The following is a 25,369-nucleotide window of genomic DNA, read 5'->3' on the forward strand; positions in this document are numbered from 1 at the left end:
TAGGAAATTGAAATGGTGTTCCAGTCCAGTTTTTAGAGTTGAAGTTCAGTTTAGTTCAGTGTGGTTTAATTTTCACTGCTGAAAGTCCAAACACTGAAGAACAAATCCATCGCTGTGCAGCTTCACTAGTCCCAAATCAAGCAAGCCAAAAAAAAAAAAAAACAGAAACCAGGCTTAGTTGGGCACAACCATTTCTCCTCTGGCCAAATATCCTGTGCAGAGCTGCAGTCTTGGAGACTAAAGAACGCTGGACGTCCATCATGCAAAAGAGGCAGGTGTAAGTAGCTCGTGTTCAGGTGTTCACTGCTGTCTTTCAGAAATCTTCTGAAAGACAAAAAATCATCTCATGCTCTCCACTCCTCCATGACCGCCACAGAATTTGCTCAAGATCCGGCCTGGTCCAAGATTATGGAGACTTCTAGAAGTCCTTTATGCTTGGCATCATCTCTTCTAAGATCTTAAAAGATCTCAAGAAAAGTTATCATTGATCGCTATAGATCGATGATTCTCCAGGGAAGGGGTTTGGACCAGACGTGAGTTTCTGCATATCTATGTGATTTGAACATTTAAAAATTAATCTAAAGCAGGGGTGCCCAAACTTTTTCTTATGAAGGGCCAAAAATCAAACTTGATTGAGGCTAGTGGGCTGAAGGTAAATATAGAAGCCATGGCTAATTTCCTAATTTCTTTAATAATATTTAAAATGACTAGAATACATTGTTTTATATCAACTATTATGGTATTTTTTTTTTTACATTTCACAATGAACTTATTACAGTAAAAATCTCATTTATAACAGACTTACAGTAGTTTTTGCCTTGATTTGCTTGCCAATGTCTTCTGCATAGTCCGTCAAGTGAATGTATTTAATTTTAAAAAATCTGATTCCTTTACAACGTTTAATTGAAACATTTGATTTCAGTTTTTTTTGTATCTCAGCAATAAAACAAAGTAAAGCTGCAAGCCGTGATGAAAGAGACCTCGTACAAACAAATTATTTTCACGTTAAATTAGAATTAATGAATGTTAAAAGAATTCGCCCCAACCCACTCCATCATTTTCACTCCTCTCAGTTGGGATGGTGGGCCAAATCAAAGGTTACGATGGGCCAACTTTGTCCTGCAGGCCCTACGTTGGGCATTTCTAGTATAAAGAGACAGTCGTTGTCTAATTTTATTGGTGATTCCTCATAGGAAATTTAGTTGTAAGCTTGGCAAGCAATTTTAGAAAATTTGATGTTTCCCCATTCAAACAGAATGCCCGAGAGGTGTTTCAAAGATGGCCGTCGAGTGAAATGACTTGCCTTAAAGGGACTCTGGTTCAAGCCACTTAAGTTTGTAAAAACTGAAGAAATTGTGCAGAAGCCAGCATTTTACAGTGTAGTTCAAGATAAGACAAATGTTCAGTTTCTTTCATCACTGCGATGCTGTTAGCTAATCTGACACTGGAGTTAAAAATGCAAAAAGCATACATTTTCTTTTGAATCATTTAGAGATGTTTCACCGAATTAAATATGCATAACGCTGCCAAGAGCAATTATTAGTTTTATGCAGTCCTTTTGAGATGGAAATTAATTACAAGTAACAAGTCAGGTGTGAACTGTCCAATCAGATCAAAACAAACTGCTTTCACGCTTGAAAGAGAATGAGATTTCCTTAAATACTTTAATGAGGTGTTAACAAAATAAGTGGTACAGTTTATTATTCCAGTCAGTTGATCGTGTTTTTCAATGTGCATATTAATACACAGAACATACAGAGAGGAGAAAAAAACAGGTCCAATTCAACCCCCAATGCTTCTTTAAAGCATATTAGCACATAATTTTCTTTTTTCTGGGAAAGCATCGAGGGCCTTAAGCGATTCAATCATTTCTAACGCCGGGTTGCTAACGAGATCCTCGCAGCTCCAAACCAGTGTGAACATCTGTGAAATAGTAAGCGAGTTGAAACGTGCATGGAGAGGAATGAGAGAGGGTGATGCAGCATACGAGTAGCCTGTTTAATGTCATCATTTGGTCATTGTTATCAAAGGTCCTTTCAGTTTAGTCCACAAACAAAAGACGTGTCCAGACATGATCTGTTTCCATAACGCACCACCCCAAGAACTGGGCGCCATGTGGAGTAAACACAAACCCCATCAAGCATCTGATCAGGCTTGAAATCCCCCAAATGGATGAAAGAAGCCACTTTTTGGTGACTGTACCGAGAAACAATGCTCACGACGGTCAGTCTGTTCAATGCAAAAGTACATCAACGGAATATCATAACCAGATAGGCAATATATAACATTTAACACAAGAAAAAGAGCAAGAAATCGAACAAGTGAGAAATAGTTTATACATGCTGCACTTATAGTAACATGCGTTTACCTCGTCTGTTTGGAGACCGCCGACAGGAACACTCATTTTAGTGTCTTATTTTGGTCCTGCATTGAAGAAAGCTGTTGTGTTTTCACCTCTCTCTACAGAAAACTTCTCCTCCATTCACAGTTGTCAGCATCTACAACAGTGTTCAATAATGTTCCCTGCTCAGTTCAATCTTCAATCTAAAACGAGGAAACAAGTCCAACCGTCTTAAAACAACTTCTGGAAAACTCTGATTCAACACATTGTGCACATTCTATATAGATGACAGTACTCTTAAATAAAAAAATAGTAATAAAACAAAGTGTTCTCATCCTCACACTACAGATAACAGATAATCAGAAACTTTCTTCAAGAATATCCCATGTGGTATAGAGTTTTAAAATGGCTTACTATATATGCTCAAACGATTCTCTTTCATATTTACAAAATAAAATGCCTATCTTTAGCATTGGGAGGTCCTGCATACCATCACGGTCATTCTTTTTTCCTTTAGTTTGCAGAGTCCGGAAAGCTAAAACTGTTGGTCGAAGGCACTGATAAATGTCCTTTCATCAGTGCTGCTGATTAACATGATACAAAAATAATCGAGAAAAAATAGAGACTTAAGGACTAGTGGTTACAAATGGCAGAAAGTGAAAGACATTTGGCAAAGTTAATGTTTCATCTGGCCCCAACCAAGCGAAGTCAGGTTGTTATTGTTGTTTCCTTTCGTGTGATTGTTTGCGACCATGCAAATAAAGGCAGCGATGATATGCATGTAACAGAGGGACGAAGCGGCCGTTCACACACACTCCTCCGCAGACATCAGCAGAGGGTTGATGTACTCGAAGCCTTCAAACTCAGACTGGTCGATCTTCTTTACAGCATCACTGGGGGAAAGGCAAACACATAATCAATCAGTCTTAACCCTTTAACAGGCATCGCAACTGTCTGCTTGACCTTTGGTCTATTGGTTATTATTAAAATTAAAACCTCAAAATCAGCTTGGAGTGGTGTCAGGAACAGAATTTAAATAAAAATTCTTAGGTGAGGTTTAAAGAGGCCAAACAATGTTGATATCTGAAAGCACATCTCCACTATAGTTCCTATAGACACACATCCCTCTGTGCTGATTGGCTTTAAGCATGTTTTGGGACTTGGTCTGACAATGTCTATTTAAAATATCACTTTTGCATGTAAAGTCTAAATATTCTCGATGACGCCCCCTGCATGAGTTATTTTTTTATGTGACTATTATTTAGAATGCTTCGCTTCAAAGGTTCCACGGCGACTCAAGTTAATCACATGACATACCTCATTCCTAAAGATTCATGTATATACCTTTTTTTGTTTCTTTTTTCTCTTTTCTGCAAATATTGACAAACATCCTAACCATTTTGTGAAATATGCAATACTATGATACTGAAATGTGTGTAAGCACATAGACTTTGTTTAAACATCTTAAAAATGATCATATTATTTATGCATGATGGGTGATGGGCAGCTCCATAGGAAGGGTCAGAGCTGCTGGATTTAAAATGTGAATTCATCAAATTCTCCCAAATTACATGAAAGTAATTTGCTGTTTAACCGAGAAATAGAGTAAATGTTCTAGTAATATAAACAGTGTGTATCTGATAATGGCTGATTTATACTTCTGCAGCAAGCACATGCGTATGGTCCTTCACACAGTTGCATAGTCTTTGCCGTGGCTGACGCCAACGCTGACGCACACTATCATGAACTTCAGCATGACGTTTTACAAACCATTAAACGCTATGTTTTGCTAACATAACATGAGTATTTAAATTATGGCTGAACAACATCATTTGATCATCAATATCGCAATGTGTGTATCTGCAATAGTCACATTGCAGGATTAGATCATTTATTAAAGTGTAAAAGATAAGGATATTGTTAAATATTATTATTTTAAAAAATGATTTAAATCAAAATTCTTATGATTTTTGGCAATTATAGCACTACATTAATATTTTCATGTGATTTTTTATTCCATTGTGCATTTTTAGGCCCTAGCCTGCTTGTAATAATTTGTTTACTTGTTTGTATATTTCCTACTGTATAGTTGAGACTGTATTTGTATGTGCATGTGTATTAAAATAATATGTCACTGATGATTAATAAAAATAAATAAATAAAAATATTTATGTAATGATGACCATGTTATTTTACATTTGATTGTTCGATTTCTTTACATTTACACTGTTAGACTTAACAAAAAAACATAAAGAACTATTTATTTATTTGTTTTTGCTTGTAGTTTATTGTAATTTATGTAGAATCACTGTATAGAATCATCCTAGTTGATCTAAAATACTGAAATGTTTCCAAATAGAGCTATTCAAATCATTTGGTAAAATTATATTCATATCGCAATATATATCTCAGTAAAAATAAATATTGCAATGTCAGATTTTTCCAATATCATGCAGCCCTAATCTAAATGTCTGAAATCTAAAATAAATGTAATTTGTTTGAAAACACCAACAATGTTAGATTTATGACATTAGATTTATTCTTTATCTGAATCCAGCAGCTCATCATGTGACACACTGACCATTTTAATCACACTGGTGGGATCGTACGCATCAACGAGTTAACTGCTTTCTCAAACAGAGAAAACAGGCTGTAAAATATCTATCAGGAAAATCTTCCCGGGTATGTGGAAATGAGTGAATCCAGTTCACTGTAATGTGTCATCAGGCATCGTAAAAAGCAATATTACTTCCTGATGAAAGCTGCATTGCTGTGGTGAAGATGTGAAGTAGATCAGTGGCGTCTGAGCCTGTGATTCAGAAAGTGTGAGGTGTGACGTAGACAGATGTACATGAACAGACACTCACTCATCGTCAGGCGTGAGCTGAATGGGCTCGTTGGTGAACTGGGCATCAAAGTTATCCAAACCAAACTCGCCCGAAATGTTAGGTTTGAACGGTGGAACCACTTGCTTCTGCTCCATCTGAAATACAGGTAACATGAGTCAAATAATGACTGAAACATACTCAACCTAATGAGCTTACTTCTTAAAGATAATTAACCATTAAAAACAGATGTTTCAGTAAAGGAAGCAAAAATTCCACATGTACATTCCAATGTGTCTGAGCCATATTTTAACCATGATTTACAGAAGACCATCACGATAATGTCTTTCAGGGTAGCAGTAGTTTATACACCTAAAAAATCTTGTCATTTTTAGAACAAGAATCACTGGATAACATATTAAAAGGTTCAGCCCCAAAATACTACTTTTGATACTTTATACTTTGCCATTATCCTTCAGAGCACTATATTTTACCCTTTTGTCGGTTATTTTTTTTTATTTAATACAATACAATGTAATATGTTCAATTTATTCTTTCATTTAACAAATGTCTTTTTTTTTATTATTATTTTTTATAGAATTTTAGGAATGAGTTGTATACACAGCAATAAATAGAACATAAACAGTATACAATACTTTTAAGGGAAAAGGAAAGAAGAAAAAAAAACCAGCAGTGTGGTCAAATTCAAAACAGTATTACAATATCACGATGCGCACAGTGAAGGACAAATAGTAGACTTATAATCAATGCCAAGACAGGTCAAAGGAATTTCCCAAAGCTTCTGAAATGACTTGGATTTTTCTTTTAATATATGTCCAATCTTTTTCATAATTATGGTTTCTTTAATTAGGATTATCCAGTCATTGACAAGAGGGGGTTCTGTCCCAACCAAGAAGCCTCGTTTAGCTAATACAGAAGTAACCGAAACTGCAATTCATCGAAATTCCGCTAGTCCTGGCTCCATAATAGAGCAAATTTCTATTGACCCCACTGTTAAAATGGCCAACTTTACAGCAGAAAAAAAAGGTGTTTACAGCCTGTTACAAAGAATGAATTTGATTTAGCTAATATTACCCTTCATGACAACTGTGAGGGGAGTGAATTTTTTCATAACTCATCTATTTCCTTTATATTAAGTTATATCAAGTCTGCATAATTAAAGGCGTGGCCACTTGAGTGAAAGCTAGGTCTCGCTGGTCGCCGTCACCTCACCTCAGCTGATTCCGGCTGATTAGCCGCTGAACTTGGCATATACATCGTATTTTTGTTTTGTTTTATGTGGCTTTACACACTCAGTTGCTTTTTGAAATTATTTCTTACAATTATCAGATGATATGGCATGCTCTGCACTTAATTGTGCTTACAAACCATTCACATGGCCTTCATTTCACAGGTGGGTGAAATTATATACTTATACCATCTCTATAAATGTATTTGTTTTATTTAAGATAAATTATCATTTAAAATTTTCTTTAGAACTGTAATGTATGCCAGAATCTGACAAATTGATTAGCTGTAGGCTCTAGAACAGTCATCTGAAGCGTTATCAAACAGTGTTATGCTGGATTTCATAAATAGTCTTGCATTTACTAACACACACTATATTTGAAGTGTTTGGAAGTAATTTGCGTTTTCCTCCTGTAGAAAAACCTCATAAGAGCTTAGTGGCAATGCTTAGTGGCTCAATGTATTACAACAGTGTTTTTAAAAGTCTAAACACTTTATTGATAAGGTATACAACCAAGCACATGTGGTCAGAACACAAACGAGTCGCAGGTAATGGAGTATTAAGCGTTTCTCCCAAAGAAAAGCTCATCTAAGAAGAATGCTAGCATGCGTCTGTAGCTCTGCTCACGCTCCGCCTCTTTGCCCTTATTTGGTTATCCCCAGTTGGAGCGATGTATCGCGAGCAAAATGGCGCCGGTTGGTCACGCCCACTTGTAGCTTCATTTGCGCTCTTCAGAAACCTATGGGTGATGTCACGGATACTACGTCCATATCTTTTACAGTCCCAAACCATTTATTCATAATTACATTCCTCCCCAGCATCAGTAGAGGTTTAAAGATATCTGAAAGGCTGTAACATTCTGTTTATGTATTATGAACAGTTTGTCACAAACATCATTTCAAAAATCAGCAAATCAAAGGACATTCCTAAAAACAATGAAAGAACGTGCCGATACTATTATTGCATTTTGGACATTGAGGTGAAACAGTGTTATTCATATTACTATATTTATTTGGGCATATAGAAGCTCTATGTACAATACTAAATTGCATTTCTTTAAATCTTTTGCAGACTGAAATAATCAAGGGTAGTCTGATGATATCATACGGCACATTTTCGTCAATGTCGCATTTTAAGTTCTTACTTCATGTCTTCTGCAACTAAATCAGATTGTCTGCTTTATACTGGATTATCAAGGAGTAAAATTAGGAAATAAAGCGCTTAACTTCAGTACTTTTAAGAAAGAATCTATCCAAAAACAAATCAGAGCTATTCAGGGTAAGACTGCCATGTCTAGTATGAACGAAAAGTCTTATCTGCAGAAATTTAAAGAAATCATTTGTAGGGATATTATGCTTTAAATGTAACTCCTCAAATGACATATGCACATGTTTTAGTGTAATACATGAGAAAATCTATAACAAGCATTTTCAGAAAATAAGCATTTTCATTTTGTCTGGTTATGCTAAAATAAAACACAGACATTTTTCAGTTGTGTTTCACATAAATCTTTTTGGAGAAGAATAAAAATGAGTGATGATAATTCTCTGACATTTTTTTACTTTAAGCAAGTACTTAATAGTTTCCAGGGCTGCTTGGTCTAGCTCTGACTCTGCCCTTGCTGTAAGGTCAGGATGGGCTCCCCCTGCAGGCCACCACAAACAACACAGTCTGTCTGAGAGGAAAGTGTAATCTGATCGTTCAAACTGTCTGACCGCTACAGCTGTCTGTGTGTATGTGTTGCCCAGACCAAACAGGGACAAGAGGTCACTGTTCGTCTGAGTCTGGTCTGGTGGTTTGACATCATTTAAACCGGCATCACATGATACAGCTCACCATCAGCTCACCCTCAGAGCAGAAAAATCAATAACATGACACCTTATCACCTTCATTATATCACTGGCCTTACATGTGATCATGATACAACCACAATAAAATAAAACACTCAGGCTTTTTTATATTCTACAGATTCAGATATATTATACCAATATGTATTAGTATGGACAATCTACAGAAATCAGAAAAAGAATTATAAACCGCTGGAGAATTTGCTGGATTTATTACCAATTAGTTAAAGTAAAACATTAATATTTGTTTTATTCTAAAAAGGTCTGATAAAATGACACATATATTCATATTTTTATTTTGTCTCTTTGATAAACATTTTTATTTGTTGTGACGGATATCCAGGGTTGTTCTGCCATATACTGATCTCTTGACTCTTCTACAGTTAAAACATTGGTATTGTGTCGTTAAAGATTAATATAATCACATCTGAAAACATGCAATTTTTGTTATTTAATGCAAAAAAAAAAAAAAAAAAAAAAAAAAAAAAAAAGAAAAAAGTATTTTAAATTTGATAAAAATGTCATCAGTGTGAATAAAACAAAAAAGTCTGAATACAAACTTTCACAGGGCTGGTTTCCCCAGCAGTGTGTAAGTTAAAACGTAGATTAGTTGTCACTTAAAGGGACACTAAGTTACAATTTACACATTTTTGTGTTGCACCACTGGACTTAGTTTAACCGTAACGATACGTTCCAACTAAATATTTACAGCAGCATCCCCCATGTATGATAGAAAAGAGAGGACTGTGAGACTAGTTTATTTACATTGAGGAGCTCGCGATCATAATGAACAATGGTCTTCCTCTAATCACAGCCTTAATTTCCTCCCAAATCTCGCATTTTTTTGGTTTATGAAAGAAGTAAAATTTTCTTTCAAGAAGTGTTTTGTGTTTATTGTATCCATTAATTAATATGAGAATTTCTTCATGAGTGAGTTTTTCTTCCTGTTGTTTTTCCTTCATGTGTAGGATATAAAATAACTTAAGTTTAATGTTTTGAATTTGATTCCATCATGTGCATTTAATTTTCGCTGTATTCATGGCTCGCTATGTATGCGTGTGCGTCGTCTGTTATTAGTGACTGACTGTAATTTAATGTGCTATAAAAATGTAACCTATAATTTCATTTTCACGGTTATATATAGGTGCATTAGTTGCAGAATTTTAAAGAAGTTTAACCATTTAAATGCTTTTTATTGGATGTTACGTCATTCAGTGTGACTATGCATGACTTAACGGAGAGCTTACGACCTACTGATTATGGTTTGCCTTTAGAGCATGTGGTTCAACTGAAGTGAGAACAAATTTTGTTACAAACTAGCTAGTAGTTACTAAGCCTACAGGGTGGACTTTACGTTACAGTTTAAGGAAGAACTTATGATCAGCTGGTGCAACCCTACCCAGGTCTCTTACCCTGTCTATTTCGGCCCTGACAGTATCGTGGGGAAAAACATGCAACAAATCCCGTGGATAATGGAAACAAACACATACGACCCCTGCCATTCGCAGACACCGTCTCACCCAGTCATTGGGTCTCATAGCTTAGCAGGTCTGCCTTGTCTTTGGAAAGCATGTGCGCACATGAATAATTAAGAAGCAGGGTCTTCTCACAGGATAAGAAAATTCTGTTATGAATAATAATGAGAAACCGATGCGTCATCACTCCACTAGCAGATTCGTGCTACGTCACAGATTTTGCTCCTGCCACAAAAATAATTTTAACCCGGAAAATGAAATTAGCCGACAAAAGCTCAAAATTATACAGTTTTCACCACAATTAAAGCCGACAGGTGCTAACATTGTTTTAAGTGATGCTCAACACACACAAATCTAGTACTCCAGGGTGTCTTGAACCTTTCATTTTGACGCCACAAATAAGTTCTTGATTTTTAAATCTAACGCATTTAATCGTAAAATATACCCCTCACAAATCTAATAGGATGTGTTGATAAATACAAGTGTTCATAGTGACTCATTTTTGGGTGAGCTGTACTTTTAAAGCTGACGCTCCTGAAATGCTACTTGAAGTGGTAAGGGCTTACGACAAAATTACAGGAATGACTAATCAAATGAAGGATTCCTCAAGGTCATAAACAACAGTAAACAGCTCTTGGGCTCCAGTAAGTCCTCTGTTTAGTTTCACTAATGTCAGGCTACAGAGAATGACTCATTGCTTCCTCTGCGTCTCGAGTCAAAACATCCAAGACGACAGATAAAGGAAACAGAGATAACAATGACTCACAAGATCCCAGTCTACATTTCGGAAAAAAGGATGGGCCATGATGTCTGCAAAGCCTGTCTGAGGATGACATCCCAGACGTTCCTTCGGCTCCTACAAAAAAAATAAAGGACAAATCTTCAGTGAGAAGAAACAAGATACATTTATAATTCTTGCTTGCTCTAATTGCCATTCTAATTGCTTGCTAACTGTCTAATTAGATATTCATCTGGTTGTTTGATCAAAACCGAAACTGTATTATGTACAATATTAGACTAAAAGAGAGTATCTACATATTGTTGCTTTTCTAATGATTCAACTTGCTTCGATTTACCTCATCTGTGAGTTACTTTAGTAAAAACCATCTACTAAAGTGTAAATGCAAAGAGATGAACAGATACACACAGAATGATTAAAACACAACAGAAGGTAGTAGAGTAAAGAATGATTATGACGGCACTATAACAAGCTCATCTGACGGAAGGACATTAGCATTGATCTGTCTGGTTTGCTTCACCTTGCTGAGAAATCCCTTCAGCACGCTTGCGGCTTTAACCGATAACGATCTGGGAATTCTGATCTGCTTCTCCAAAATGACTGCAGAAGAAGTGTAAAGGAAAACATGAGATACGCACAGAGAGACAAAGCATTTCTGAAATATTCATGCTGCCGATCGTGTACCTTGGAAAAGATAATCCTCTGTGTTTTGGTCAGGGTTATCAGAGCTGCCGACTATGTCGAAGGGAGATCTTCCAGCCATCATCTCAAACATCAGGACGCCCAGAGCCCACCAGTCCACACTAAAACCTGGACACAAATAACATGTATCATTCTGAGGCTTAATACTGGCATAAATTTAATCGGCAGAGGGGAAAATTTGGGAAAAATTTTAAGGGGGGCTAATAATTCTGACTTCAACTGTACGACATGTTTTGGCAGCCCGTAGAGCCAAAGTACAATTCGGTAAACAGGGAGTGAGAGAAGTTACAGAGACCAAAACTAAGACAGACATTCTGAAACAAAACTCACATTTTTCAAGGAGAATAACTGACTGTAGCATCATTTTTCAGATAAACAAATATGTTCATTAAGCATGTCTCATAAATGTCTGCATATATAACATATTTTGGTATTTTTAAGATTTAGAAAAGCCATAAACTTACAAGCAGCACCTTTATGCATTAGCAAATGTGTGATTACAGTGTTAGCGCACATAGTTGCTATCTGAAAATCTTCATAAAGAGTCTCTGCTGTATGAGAGTTGAGTTTACCGTAGTCTTCTCCTCTCAGAATCTCTGGTGCAATGTAATTGGGAGTTCCACAGAAAGTGCTGGTTGTGTCTCCTGGTCTCAGTCCCTCCTGCGTAACAGATAACCATAAGGAAACCAAAGAAACTTCTAATACATAAGCTATGTTTCCATCCACCTGTTTTTATGCGCACTTTGTATATGTGCATAAAAAAAGATAGATAAGAAATATGCGCATAAACTCTGACGGAAACACTTTTACCGAACAAATTCCAGTATGTGCATTAAAAAAAAGGTCATGTAATTTTGTTATAAGAGTTCATGTGATGATAAAAATGTGCGAGCATAAACCAGCAGGCGGAGCACAATGTAAAACATCTGAAATGTTGTTTTGGTCATTCTTTTTTTCCTCCACATGATCACTAATAAAAGGTGTCATTATTTGTAACTTAAGGTGGTTTCTAAAACTAAATCTGTCAGTGTTATTTTCATTCTCTGGTATCCAGACCTTTACATTCACACAGCTGTAGCTCCCTGTCAGCTGAACTGAGTGATTGACAGCTGAAATTAATCAATCAATTGGCGTCCTGTTCTAGAGCAGTGGGCCAACAAGAAGAGCTTGAAGGCGGGGCAAGCAATGCAGGATTTTTTTTACTGCAGCAAGTTGACATCAACTGTTTTTAAACCATTCCTGAGTGCTGCGTTTGGCGTTTTTGGTGCAAAGATGCATTCAGCGGGAATTTGCCCTAAATCTGCGCACATGGGGAACATTTTGCAGTGAAAACTGCTCGCACGACAACAATTTAATGCACTTGCACAAATGCAATAGATAAAATTTCGCATAGAGATAATTTCAGGCGCATATGTGACCAAAATGGTCGCAATTTCGAGCCATGTCCTAATGAATTTGTTAGGAAAAATACTAAATAAAGCCTTAATAAAGAAAAAAAATTCAAGAGAACCGTTAAAAAAATATATATATAAAATTGTGTTGAAATTTTATAGTTTGTCACATTTTTGACAACATCTCATTTGAATTTAAATGCATTATCTTTTTATTTCTAAATGAATATTTAACACAACTATTTTGTTTAAATGCTCAAAATATATCATCTCTATTCACTAACCATGTATGAAATTCATTTTTGAATGGGATGTACTCATTTAATGGTTACCATCAACAGTGTGGTAACCAACATTTTTCACAAATACTTTCTGTGTTAAGTAGAAGCAAGAAAGCCATACCGGTTTGAAGCAAGTAGAATATTTAACCAATGACCACATTCAGACTTGCCTTACACATGCCGTAATCAGTGAGTTTGATGTGTCCCTCTGAATCCAGCAGAACATTGTCCAGTTTCAGGTCCCTGTAAATAATGCCACGTTCATGGAGGTAGTTCAAGGCAAGACTGATCTCCGCAGAGTAAAACCTGCGAGCGGAAAGAACAAGACACACAGTAAGTGACCTCATTTGTGTTTCTGTTCCTGTGGCGAGGCATTCAGACAACGTTAAAAGTGTTACACATTGGACGTCCTCATACCTGGCATGCTCTTCCGGAAGTTTCCTCTGCCGCTGCATGTGGAACATGAGATCTCCTCCATTCACATACTCGATTACAAAAAACAGTCTGTGAAAGAACACCATTAAATAAGCATTAGCCCTCATTATCAGACAAAGACACAGTTCACACTTAACTGAAAAGCTCAACAATAAATGGCCTTAGGGGTGCTTTTATTGAACTTTGGGTGTAGAAGTCACTTTTACCTTTTTTTCCATTCTCACTACATCTTACACTTTTTGTACATGTATTTTAATGATGACTAAATGAACATTGATGTGGCAAAAAAGTACACTCATCTAGGCTGTATTTATTTCAGTTATAGTAATAGTATTTTTTCAGCTTTAATGCATTTTAAAATGCCTTTTAATTCCTATGATGACAATGCATAATTTTCATCAGCCATTAAATCCAGTAAGCGTCACATGACATTTCAGAAATAATCCTATTATGCTGAAGCATATCCTATGGTGCTGTACAAGCGCATTTCTTATTTACAACATTGAAAACAGTTTTGTTGCTTAATATTTTAGAGAAATCTGTGATGAACTTTTACAACCATAAATGTCATCACTGTCAGTTTTGATCAATACACTGTATCCTTGCCAAAAAGTAGTCATTTCCTTAAAAAATTATAATAATTGAGCGATACCAAATTTGAAAAGTATATCAGAATCAGAAAGAGTTTTATTGCCAGGTATGTTCACACATACGAGGAATATGTTTTCGTGACAGAGCTTCTACAGTGCAACAGCATTACAGAGGCAGGACAAAAAACAGATAATAAATATATTTTAAAAAAATACAAGTACAAGTAAGTAGTGAATATAGCATCTTGTTTAAAAAAGTGTTTATAAATCAATTAATAATTAGAAATAGTTAATTAAAGGTGTTCTATAAAGAAAGATCAAATAACTTAACTATAAAAAAAACAAATGAGACATTACCTGCATAAACTGTAAAATATAATAAATATAAATTTAATTAATAATATAAACTTATTCTAAACAAACAAAATTTTACTAAATTAGCTCTTTTTTATGAAACACCTTTAATTAACTATAGCTAATTATTAATTTAATGACCACTGAAGGACTGCACCCCCTTCCAAAATGATTTTTAAATCCATGTCTCAGTGATTTTAGACGATATATTTTGGCACATTTAGACAAAACCGTTTTATTAAACATTGGTTGAAATAAGAGTGTGATCACCTGACATCTTTAGGAATAAAATATGTTTGTCAAAAATATTATAATAAGACTTTTCGTAAGTATAAATCTGTAAATTAATGTGAATAAAATAATATTTAGCTAATTAAGTAATATTCACAATATTAATTCATTTTTACGATGACAATCTAGAAAAAAAATATTGTTTACAAATGTATTAAATTAATTTAATGTTATAATATAATATGAAATGAAATATCTCAAAACATCTGTAAATACAAATACACAAATTATAGTAAAATACGTTATATTACTTTGAAAAATACGAAGGCGGATAAAACAATCTAACTAAAACATAATATAAACTAGTTCATAATTCAAGTATATAGCATCTCGTTTTGTAAACAAAGTATTTATAAATCAATTAATTTTTAGCTATGGTTAAAGAGCTGATAATTTAGTAAAAGAAAACAACAGAGCTTAACTGCACAAACTGAAGAATAAATAAATATAAAAAATAAATTCATGTATAAAATAATCGTGAATAACATGATTTTATATTTGATTTGATTTATCTAAAAGCAAGAGCAGAGATGGACAGACCTGCTCTCCGTCTGGAAGCAGGAGTGAAGTCCCACAAGGAAGGGATGGTTTGAAGCCTGCTCAAACACATGCTTTTCAGTCTGAACCCAGTCAATATCCTGAAAAACAAGAAAGAGAAGAACAAACACCACACACACACACACACACACACACACACACACAAACACAAACACACAAAATCAATCTCCCATTGAAAAGCAGAGCATTCTTTCAGTCAGTAGGGGAAACATTTGGAAGGACATTCAGGACAGTATTGAGCAGAGGCTCCTCGCAAGGCTGAAAACTGATAAAGGTTTTAAAGACGGGGGCACCAGGTCTTCCTGAGGAGCTGCTCTAGTATGTGAGGAGACTCATAATGGACAGATACAGATACAAGACCTTTCATTGACAGCTTGGTAAAAATCCCTCTGACTATGAGACTTGCTTAAAGAAGCACCGAGGGGCCAGTAGAGCACAGCTGCCATTATTGACCATCGGCTTCTGCTGTCAGTTCATCACACGAGCCTTAACTGCGGCTAATCATTGTTAAATGGTCACTTCATCAAGACCTCGTCTGTTTGTGTGCACTTCAACACATTCTGGAAATATTACATCCATCGACGCTTCTTTGCTTGATAAATTCTGCAAGTCATGACTTATTTTGTTTTTGACAGGAAAAACATTGTATGCTGTAAGTTTCATGAGGACTGTGTAGGATGTGGTTTATTTGAACCAATTACGATTAACAATCAGGGGCGTAAATTTCATTTAACGGTAGGGGGGAACAATAAATATACAATTTCTCTAACTAAACAATATGCAAATTGTGGCCTTAATGTTAACATTATGACAAGGTCGTCACAAATAAAACAATGCATGTTAGTTGCAGTGCACTACTCAACAAGCTATTTTAAAAAAGATGATGTTAACTAGAGAAGTAATATTTTAATCATTAAGACGGCGGATTCATGGAAAATTACATCAGTAATCATCATTTTTGCCGCAACTAAGTTATGAATTAGTCTGCATCAACTTCATTAAAGAGAATCACTTTAATTTAAAGTGAATAAAATACCCTACTTACTGGAGTTCAACATGAAATGAGCCGCAGCCACAAACCTGACTCGTGTGTGTAAAGTAGGTTAGATGAACTGAAAAAAGTAAGCAGTGGGCCAAACCACTGTGAGCAAGGGGAGGGGGAACTAAACTGTTTCTAAACACATTTTTTGTGTTTGTTTCTTTTCTCGTTACACTATTTTAGGTATACATACAGGGCTAGACATTAACTTTTTTGATCACCAGCCACTGTGGCTAGTAATTTTCCAACATCACTAGCCACTCGCCATTTTCACTAGCCACAGTTTTAATGTTGGGAAAATATATTTTATACACATAAATATGACTTTGACATGCTAAAATAACTTGATTTAGATTTTGTGTTATCTCCACATGCCTTCTCATTCAATTCACTTTTTGTGTGTCGTGTATGAGCTTGTTCAATCATGAGCAAATGGGTCATAGTTTCATAGTATTACAATTAGATTTTATTTCACATAATTTTCAGAGTTCAAAATAAAGAATTTACCAAATTTATCTCTGACCACACCAAACTTAAACAATTACTTATTTCTTAGCCACAAATTTTAAATGTGTCAAAAGAAGCAAAATATAGCTGTTTACGATACTTTTTATTTAACAAAACATATGCACAGTAATCTGTCCTGGCTAAAGGTCCCAGATCACCAGTTAACTACACAGAAATGGGGAGTTAATCTCCCATTAAAACAATGTTATTGTAAAAAATCAATAATTAAACCATATTGACGCACAAGAAAGCAGGTAAAAAAATATACCTTGTGATAATGAAAGGATGATCAAACACACACGGTTAACTTTAGACCCATAAATAATCTGTTCAAAGAATGGTTAAAGTGAAAGCAACCGGTGCTGCTTACAAAGACTCATTTAGAGCTCTTGAAAGCAGCAAGACTGTGGGTGCATGTTCATCACTTTGTGTCTAGTCTATCTGAAAGAGAACCGATCACATCAGTAGTGTTTCTAGACACAGTTGCTTCTCGCAAGGAAACGGGAGCGCGAACGCGTTTTAAACAGTCGCACGCATCATCTCAGCTGTTAGCACGAGTGATTATCTCATTCGGTGCTCCCCTTGCTCGCAATTTTTTTTGTCAGTCGTGTTGCATCTCAATTCTAAGATCGCCTTTGCATGCATATTGGACCATACTTATTGTCGAACCCTGCTTTTAAGAATTATTATCCGGGAAAATTATTTTCAACCAGCCAAAGTGGCAAGTGGGAGTGTCTGTCTTACCAGCCACCGCTGAAATTTACCCGCATTTGGTGGGTGATAATGCCAAGCCCTGTATGTATACAAATATTTTTCACAATAGAGAAAGATTCTTAATTATTTTTTTGGGGGGACAACCTTCGGATGGCGGGGGACATGTCCCTTCTGTCTCCGACGGGATTTACACCCATGTTCACAATAGCTATGAATGCAATCTGACAACTTGTATGAAAGTCATCTTTTACCAGTAATGTAGAGCAACACTTATTCCAAACTGATGTGTATATTGCAATTAATGAACATGTGGGAAAAAAGTAGTCATATTTGATTTGGTGCAAAAGGCAGACAAAGAACAGCTTTAGTTTCACTTTAGATGTTTATAATAAATGTTGTGCATGATGAAAGCCATTATAGTATTCAGTGTCTTTAATAGCTTTAGTTTTCATTCATTTTTCTGTTCTGAAATGGATCTGTTGTGGATTGAGTGGAACTAGAATACACAAAACATTTCATATTTTCTTCTGCCAACTATGCAGTTTTGACATGACAACTAAAGTCAAGGTCACACTAATATATATATATATATATATATATATATATATATATATATATATATATATATATATATATATATATGCACACATTTACTTGCATTTATACATTAGTTCTGTCTGGTTCTTGAATCTGATTGGCTGATAGCTGTGCGATGTTCTGCCAGTAACCGCACTCGTCTAGCCTCTTTACCCTTCACCCTTGTGTATTACTCTGCCCACATACAGCGACAAGCAGAGGACACTACAGTCTGACAAATATTTCTGCTGTTGGGCAACAATGTACTTTTGAAGCTTTTTTAGTCAAGAATGTAGTTGTTTAGATTGCAAATATGCAGTTTATTTACAAGGATAGGGCCTATTTTAAATATTTATAATGTCTGAAAGACAGCACAACGGCGGCCATTGGCCTGTCTTTGAGTAAAGACAGTTGACCATGTTCATCCACAAGGTGGCAACAGACCGCATAAGCCCTAATAGAAAAACAGTGTGATTTTAAACTACAGCTGATCAAATCATTATTAAACTGGTAAATTACTTTCTAAATCAATCTCCCTCTTTTGTATGTTGTAGTGCTGTATTTATACCACAGTAATATTGTGAGCTCCAGATTGCAACAGAGAAATACTGGGAAATCTCTGTAAATTTCATACCGTTCAGCCTTATAATCTTAAAATGTCAGCAAAATTACCTGTTTTGTCATCACTTTAGACATTACAAATAGAATCATTCAAACACTAGCTCTAAAGTGACATTAGTGAATGAATAACGGTTTCTGCTGTTCTGATGTCAGCTGCAGATGTGAATGAATGGCGGAAGAAAGTAGTTCCTCTTACATAAGGGTTTGATTTTCTTTTTTATATACACAATCATACCATCGAACTGTTGTATGAGCGCAACATCACACTTGTAGCAGTGCAATGTGGCTGTACATTGTCACTGGTGGGACACTAAGGCACACGCCTCCCACCAGTGCCGATATAAAGCCACATCATACTGCTACTCGTGATATTGCTCATATATAACTTCACCAGATGACTAAAGATAAGCAATTAATTTAGAATTAAATAGGAGTGTATTTGCTTAAAATATAACAAATAAATTACCAGTAAAGATAAATGCAAAAGATCAAAATGGCAAAAGAAATAAACACTGCTTTTCTGGTTCGGTTTTCCTCCTGTGTAGTCTGACCATGCTAAAATTAATTAATCAAATGCTAATAAAATACTGCATAGTCATCACTGTATAAATTAAAAACAATTAATCCTTGTGAAGCTGCAAATGTTAGTGCTTCTTGTGCATGAATGCTCTCTTGGCATGTTAAGGCCTTTGGTTTGATCCAACTTTGGCTTGATTTTGCAGACACAGACAGATTTCCAAGTTCTGTGACAAAAACCTTCAGATTGCAGCTAAAGGAGGAAAGCGTAGATTTCTCTCATGAATATATGGGGGATCTTTTTTTTTGACAGTTGGCTGGGACTGCTTTTTCACCAAATGCGTTTTTCCACTGCATGGTACATCTTGGCTCAGCCTGGTTCTGTTCGGTTCCGTGCGGCTTGAATCTTTTCTCGCTTTTCTTTTTCACTGCAGTTTAGTATCGGTTTAATTGGTGGGATTACAAAACTATCGTCATAGCTGTGTTGTCTGAACTGCATTGCCATGACATTCTGAATCAGCCCATTGAGCTCTGAGAGGTACTCATTTATGACGCTATTACAATCATTACTTTCAATTTTACATTGCATGTCATTATTGTGCAAACACACCGAGTTCCTCTTGTGTGCGAGCGAAAAAAGAGAGAAAGCTTTCATCTTGTGCAGAAATCACCACTTGATTTTTCCGCTGTTTGTTGTCTTTACATTTTCATGTAGTTTGACATGTATGTGTATTTTAGGATTATAAAGGTATGTAGGACTGTTATTAAAGCCCAATCCAACTCTATTTGTGTACCCCTACCCTTTGGCTCTTGATACACAGTGTGAAGGGAAAGGGCTTTAGATTTACCCCCTAAAAATGGGACAGCACTACAACACCAGCACACGTCATCATATGTCATCCCGAGCTCTTACTTTATATGACATCAGCGATCGCGACTGTTGTTGTTATTCCAGTGGCAATAGATTTTGGTATTTATCTTCAGGAAATCACCGAAGGCAATTATATCATGTTATCATGACGATATAATGTGGCAATAAGCTCGTAACTGTACTGTGCATTTACACCATGGCCATTTTCATCTATGCAAAAGAAATCAACATTACCATTCTACCAGACACTGTAAAAAGCTCATTCCCAGCCACTGAACTTTTCAGACAGGGGATTCAATTGTTATCGAGTGACACATGTGAAACTATGTTATGGGACGACTATACATGAGTTATAATTATGGATAATAGATAGCGAAATGTATCATTTTTTTATTGTTTATTTATTAAAAACATGATCATAAAACATGAATCCCATTATGAATGTATTAAAACACCTTTTTTTAATACAAAAACACACTCATTTGTGCATTTTCAATTAATTAAGCCAGGAACCAAGATGGCGGCTTGCAAATGGAGCGTGCACACAAAGCTACTTATCACTGCGTTTTATAGTTTGCTTTATCCAGTTAAGGAGCCCAATTTTACATTTTGGTGAAGAGACGTTTTGGTACGGGCGTGAAGATTGTTCACGAGTCGTTTATATCTCATTCGTGGGCAGTTCTGTGTACTAAGAAAAACAGAAGTAAAAGAATACAACGGAGCTGTGATGGATAGGGACTAAGCCGAAAGGAAAATGAATGAAGGAATAAATGTATTTGTGAATAATCTTGTTCCTGTTTTAAAATGTGGAGGTACTGTTTGTTTTACGTTTCATCAACTGTATTTTGAAGCCATACTTTGTTTTATTTACCAGCGAGGGCCACAATGGAAACAACCCCAGGGCTTTACTGTGATTTTTTTACTGTGAGTTTTATTTCAAAATGTGTGGGATACTAAAATCTGTCAAATAAAAATTCAATTCAATTCAATCTTCTGATTTCCGTGTGCAGCCATGCTGCTGTTGTAGCTGGCGTATTCTTGGAAATTTCCTTACCCCTTGGTTTTGAATGTGGTCCTGGAAAATCTCTGTTTCAAAGGCTATAGTCCTTCCACTTAGCCCTACGCCTTCAAGCTAAAGAGAAGGGCTAAGGGGTAGAATTGGGATTGGCCTAAGTGCTGGAGTCTTTTCATCTCGCCTCGCACACTTCACCTAACATGGCCAGATTCAAAATACACGGACAGACATTTCACATAAAGAAGTGATAAGTGAGCTGTAGCAAACCAAACTGTGGCATAACGTGCAGTGGAAAAGCACCACAAATGCCAATGTTGTGTTGTGTATTATGCACACTGCTATGACAAGAAAAGAAAAAACCCACCATACAGGTAGTTCACAAGTTCTCTAATGCTTGCTTTTAAAGGTCAGGTGTCACTCATTATCCAAAATCATGCTAATGATATAGTAGCAGCATTGTTTGCAAGTTCCTGGTTTTATGAAATATGAAATATCACCTCGTCATCGTTGACCAGCTCCTTCTTCACCACCTTCATGGCATAGATGCGTTCTGTCTTTTTGAGACGCACCAGCAGAACTTTGGCGTAGCTGCCCCTGCCAATCACTCGCAGCAGGTCAAAGTCTATAAGACCCAAACTGGACACTGCTTTTCCTGATTCCCGACTGCCCACAGCCTGGAGGATGCATGAAAAGAGTATTAAACTAGCATCATACAATCACACATTTCTGCTTCCTGGTTTAGATGTTCTTCTTTGTCCTCTTTCCTTGTTTTTCCCTTGAGCCGCTTGATTTCCTATGACTGCCACAGAGCCCAGGCTCTTAATCAGATGCTAATGACCCTGATAGAAGGTTACTTTATTAGCTGTACGAAAGGAAATCAATAGAGCCGAATGGACCTTGTGCACACCCCCATCCCACTGCATGAGTGACAAGTCCAGCCTAATAATCAGTCTGAGAGTGACTGCTGAAAGCTCATCTGATCACACACACACACCGGTCATAATGGCCACATATACACCTGCAACTAACATTTATTTAGACTGATTTCATCAGCAGGTGGAGAGTGTTAAAAACATATCGAATTGTCCAAACCGTATTTAAACACATTAAGTAAGCAATCATTTAAAGACAAAAAAATACAATTTTAAGTCAACATCAACAACTATTGCTATTATTATTTTATAATGGTTTCAATTATAAACATCCAACTAAAAAACTATAAAAACGTCTTGATTCTAATAAAAACTGTTTTCTTCCAATACTAATATTTATACAAGCATTATATTTTCTAAAAAACTTTTTTTTTAATGATATATTTTCCAATAAATCTTTATGCAAATGAAAGCATTGAAGACTGGTTGGTGTTGCCTATACAAATATACATATAAGTCGACCTTTTATATATCTAAATTACATCTTTTACAGTCTACAGACCCCAAGTTTGAACAATCTCATGCGAGGAACCCCCCATTTTAAGTGTATTATAAATGGGTATTATTTGGAAAATATTTAGCCTCTATTCAGTTACTTAATTACCATTTAATTACCATTTAACACTTATAGTACTGCATTTGAGAGATGATGTAGATACTAGGAGCAAAGCATGTCTTACCTCATGCTCCTCTCCCTCATGATTGATGCTTTCTGTTGAGTTCTTTTTGCCCAGAACTGAAACACAACAAAGAGAAACAAGAAAAGTCATCGCTCAATGGCCTGGGGACATTCATTTATACACAATTATTCGCAAGCCTCTAAACCAAACAGGGTACTTTGAAAAAAAATTTAATAAATACAAGGAATTGAAATGTATCTGACCAGCACTGTAACTAAAGCCATGAGCCTGTTCCCGTCATTAATTCCAACAAACAAGCTTAATCTAGTGAGAAGACTCGCGCCCGTGGGCTGCTCAATGCATCACTCTGTTTGAGTGCAAGCACACCTAATTACTAAGAGGAAACATCAGCTTAACCCACCCAGTCATTTCAAATCCCTCAAGATGAAAATCAGTGGCGTCAATGAGCCACTATAGATCTTAGTCAATCAATTTAGCCACTTAATGAATGCAATAACTCAGATGAACATTGTTTAACACCTCTGCATTACAAGCTTCTTTTTAGTTAGTCACATTGCTGACAATAAAACTAACTCTGATTGACTTTGTATGTTTACAAACAGATCTGTGGGCAAAACGTTTATCCAGTTATTGAGGACTGATTGTTCCAAGTTGCAATCAGAATATGTACATTTTACAATTTAATTTCAGGAAAGTTTACCAGATCGAACTTAAGTTGCAAAACAAAAAATAATACTGAACTGTTTAAATTACTAAACAATGTAAAAGGTAATCAAATAAATACATTATTTTATCAGATATATTAACAAGCAATGCAAGGCACAGGAAGCGGATTATACTATGACCTGTGGCAGAATAGATAGAACTGTTTGTGAGATAAATATAAAATCTCAAAAAGGCATTCTTTCATAAAAATCAGATTAGTCTGCTACTCTTGTTTAAATAGGTAAGAACAAACTGATAGACATGCTATAGAATTCATACATGACAAGGGCAAATATGGATGAGAGCATGTCATACCTTGATCTGGGTGCTCTGGTTGAGTCGACCCTGGATCAATTCTTCCAATCATCGGGTCCTAGAAGAATAGCAAGAAGGTCAAGGACAGATTAGACTGAGATTCATAGTATTATTAGCAGTAATAGCATCTAATGTAAAAGTCTTGAACCAGAAAGAGAATGTGAAATGTGAATAGGCTCTGTTTAGAAAGTGTTTAATCTAACATGAATAATGGATTACTTTTAGCTCTATATTTTAAAAGGTAATAATGTTGTAAATAATTTCAGCTAAAAATCTGCTTTAATGAAGAAAAAAAGACACATAGATAAAGCAAATGAACACCAAATTTAGATTTTGGATGAACTATTTTTTACAATCAAAGTAAAATTCATGGCTTCTGCTACATTTATTCTTCCATGGCGGGGCTCCACACCAAAATTCACTCCCGCCACGGCTACATTACAGCTTCTTATTCAAAACATTCAGTCGTGGTTGTTTTTTTGATATAGAAGATTATAAATCGCACCAAAATGTATTAAAAGGCAAGTGAATTATAACAGCGCAAACTTTCCTGTAACCGTAGTAGTGCTGTGCATTATTTGTTTAACCCTTTAAGTTTACATGCTGATTGGTGCGTGATGCGTAAGGCTAGCAAACACAGCGTAGCTTTCAGTTAAGATGAACATGTTTCCATAATCATACTTTTTAGATAAAGATCTATGGCTCTACATACAATGACTTTATCTTGCTGAAGTTTATAGCCTGAAGCATTAATGCCGCTCTGTAGGTCTATAGGAGACATTCATAAATATTCCTAGCCAATCTAATACATTATGGAGACATACTCGTTACATAAACACACTAAATCAGCGTATTTCTGAGGAGGCGTGGAAGTTTTGTGCATGAACAGAAGAAATCGGGAATTTGCATGCTCGTATTACTTAAACGCCCTCTTGACTTGTAAAACTGCTTACAACATTTGTCATTGAAATAACGCCATGGGTCACTGGTAGATCTGTGTAAAAGGCTTGCCGCCACATAGCTGGAAAAATCCTAGAGGAAACACTGAAATGTGGAAAAAAAACTGAAATTACATTTTAATCTGTAAACCTTGTGATTTCTTTTGTTGCAATCCTGAGTCTTATAACCAACCACATAAGTTTGTTTCACTTACATGTTTGGCTAAATCAGGGGTCAGGAACCTGTTTAAGAGCCTTTTCAGATTTTTTTTAGCAAATGCATTTTTTGAAGAGCCATTGAGATATACATATATATTACTACTATAAATAATACAGGTTTAAACAAAACCTTTATTTATGTCCATGCACAACTCAAAAATAAACAAATATAAGTCTATGAATGAAGAAAGGGCAATTTATTATCATTTTTTTTCTTTCCGCCATGCCCACTCATGAATGTTGTTTGAATTTACGTACACAAGGCTACCATAGAAATGCAAGTTGTTTGCCCTTTATTGGTGTCACGATTTAAGTTTATCCTAGTGCCTAACACACACATTGATCGAAATGTCTTTTTATTGTTAGTAAAGTTCTTATTCATTTTGCTATAAAAATACACTAAAAAGAAAATTGTGATTGTATTTTCAATAGGAAACTTTTGGATTTCTAGTGACGGTTTTTATTTTTTAAACTGCAAAATATTATTGAAGAAAGACAGCTGGAGAGCCACATATTTTTAGTCAAAGAATCACATGTGGCTCGCGAGCCATAGGTTCCCTACCACTGGTCTAAATAAACTGACAGAATAATAGTTTTATATGTACTTTACTGATAAACATTGTTATTACAACAGTAATGATTTGAGCTTGCTGCTTTTTAATTATTTACAATTCTATTAAAC

At 35.7% G+C, this 25,369-nt stretch overlaps 1 protein-coding gene across 1 annotated transcript in view; it reads right to left on the reverse strand.

The window, feature by feature from the left end:
- Positions 1-1,645: 1,645 nt before the first annotated feature.
- Positions 1,646-25,369, reverse strand: part of prkci (protein kinase C, iota) — a 38,001-nt gene continuing 14,277 nt past the window's right edge. The window contains exons 7-18 of the mRNA XM_056478514.1: positions 23,531-23,588; positions 22,550-22,605; positions 21,435-21,611; positions 15,061-15,158; positions 13,268-13,354; positions 13,021-13,156; positions 11,751-11,838; positions 11,161-11,286; positions 10,997-11,076; positions 10,504-10,593; positions 5,209-5,324; positions 1,646-3,234 (exon numbers count right to left, since the gene is read on the reverse strand). Coding sequence (XP_056334489.1) covers positions 3,147-3,234; positions 5,209-5,324; positions 10,504-10,593; positions 10,997-11,076; positions 11,161-11,286; positions 11,751-11,838; positions 13,021-13,156; positions 13,268-13,354; positions 15,061-15,158; positions 21,435-21,611; positions 22,550-22,605; positions 23,531-23,588 — 1,200 coding nt within the window. The 3' untranslated portion in view covers positions 1,646-3,146. The remainder of the gene's footprint in view (positions 3,235-5,208; positions 5,325-10,503; positions 10,594-10,996; positions 11,077-11,160; positions 11,287-11,750; positions 11,839-13,020; positions 13,157-13,267; positions 13,355-15,060; positions 15,159-21,434; positions 21,612-22,549; positions 22,606-23,530; positions 23,589-25,369) is intronic.

This window comes from Danio aesculapii, chromosome 2 (genome assembly GCF_903798145.1).
Source record: "Danio aesculapii chromosome 2, fDanAes4.1, whole genome shotgun sequence".
Lineage (NCBI taxonomy): Eukaryota > Metazoa > Chordata > Actinopteri > Cypriniformes > Danionidae > Danio > Danio aesculapii.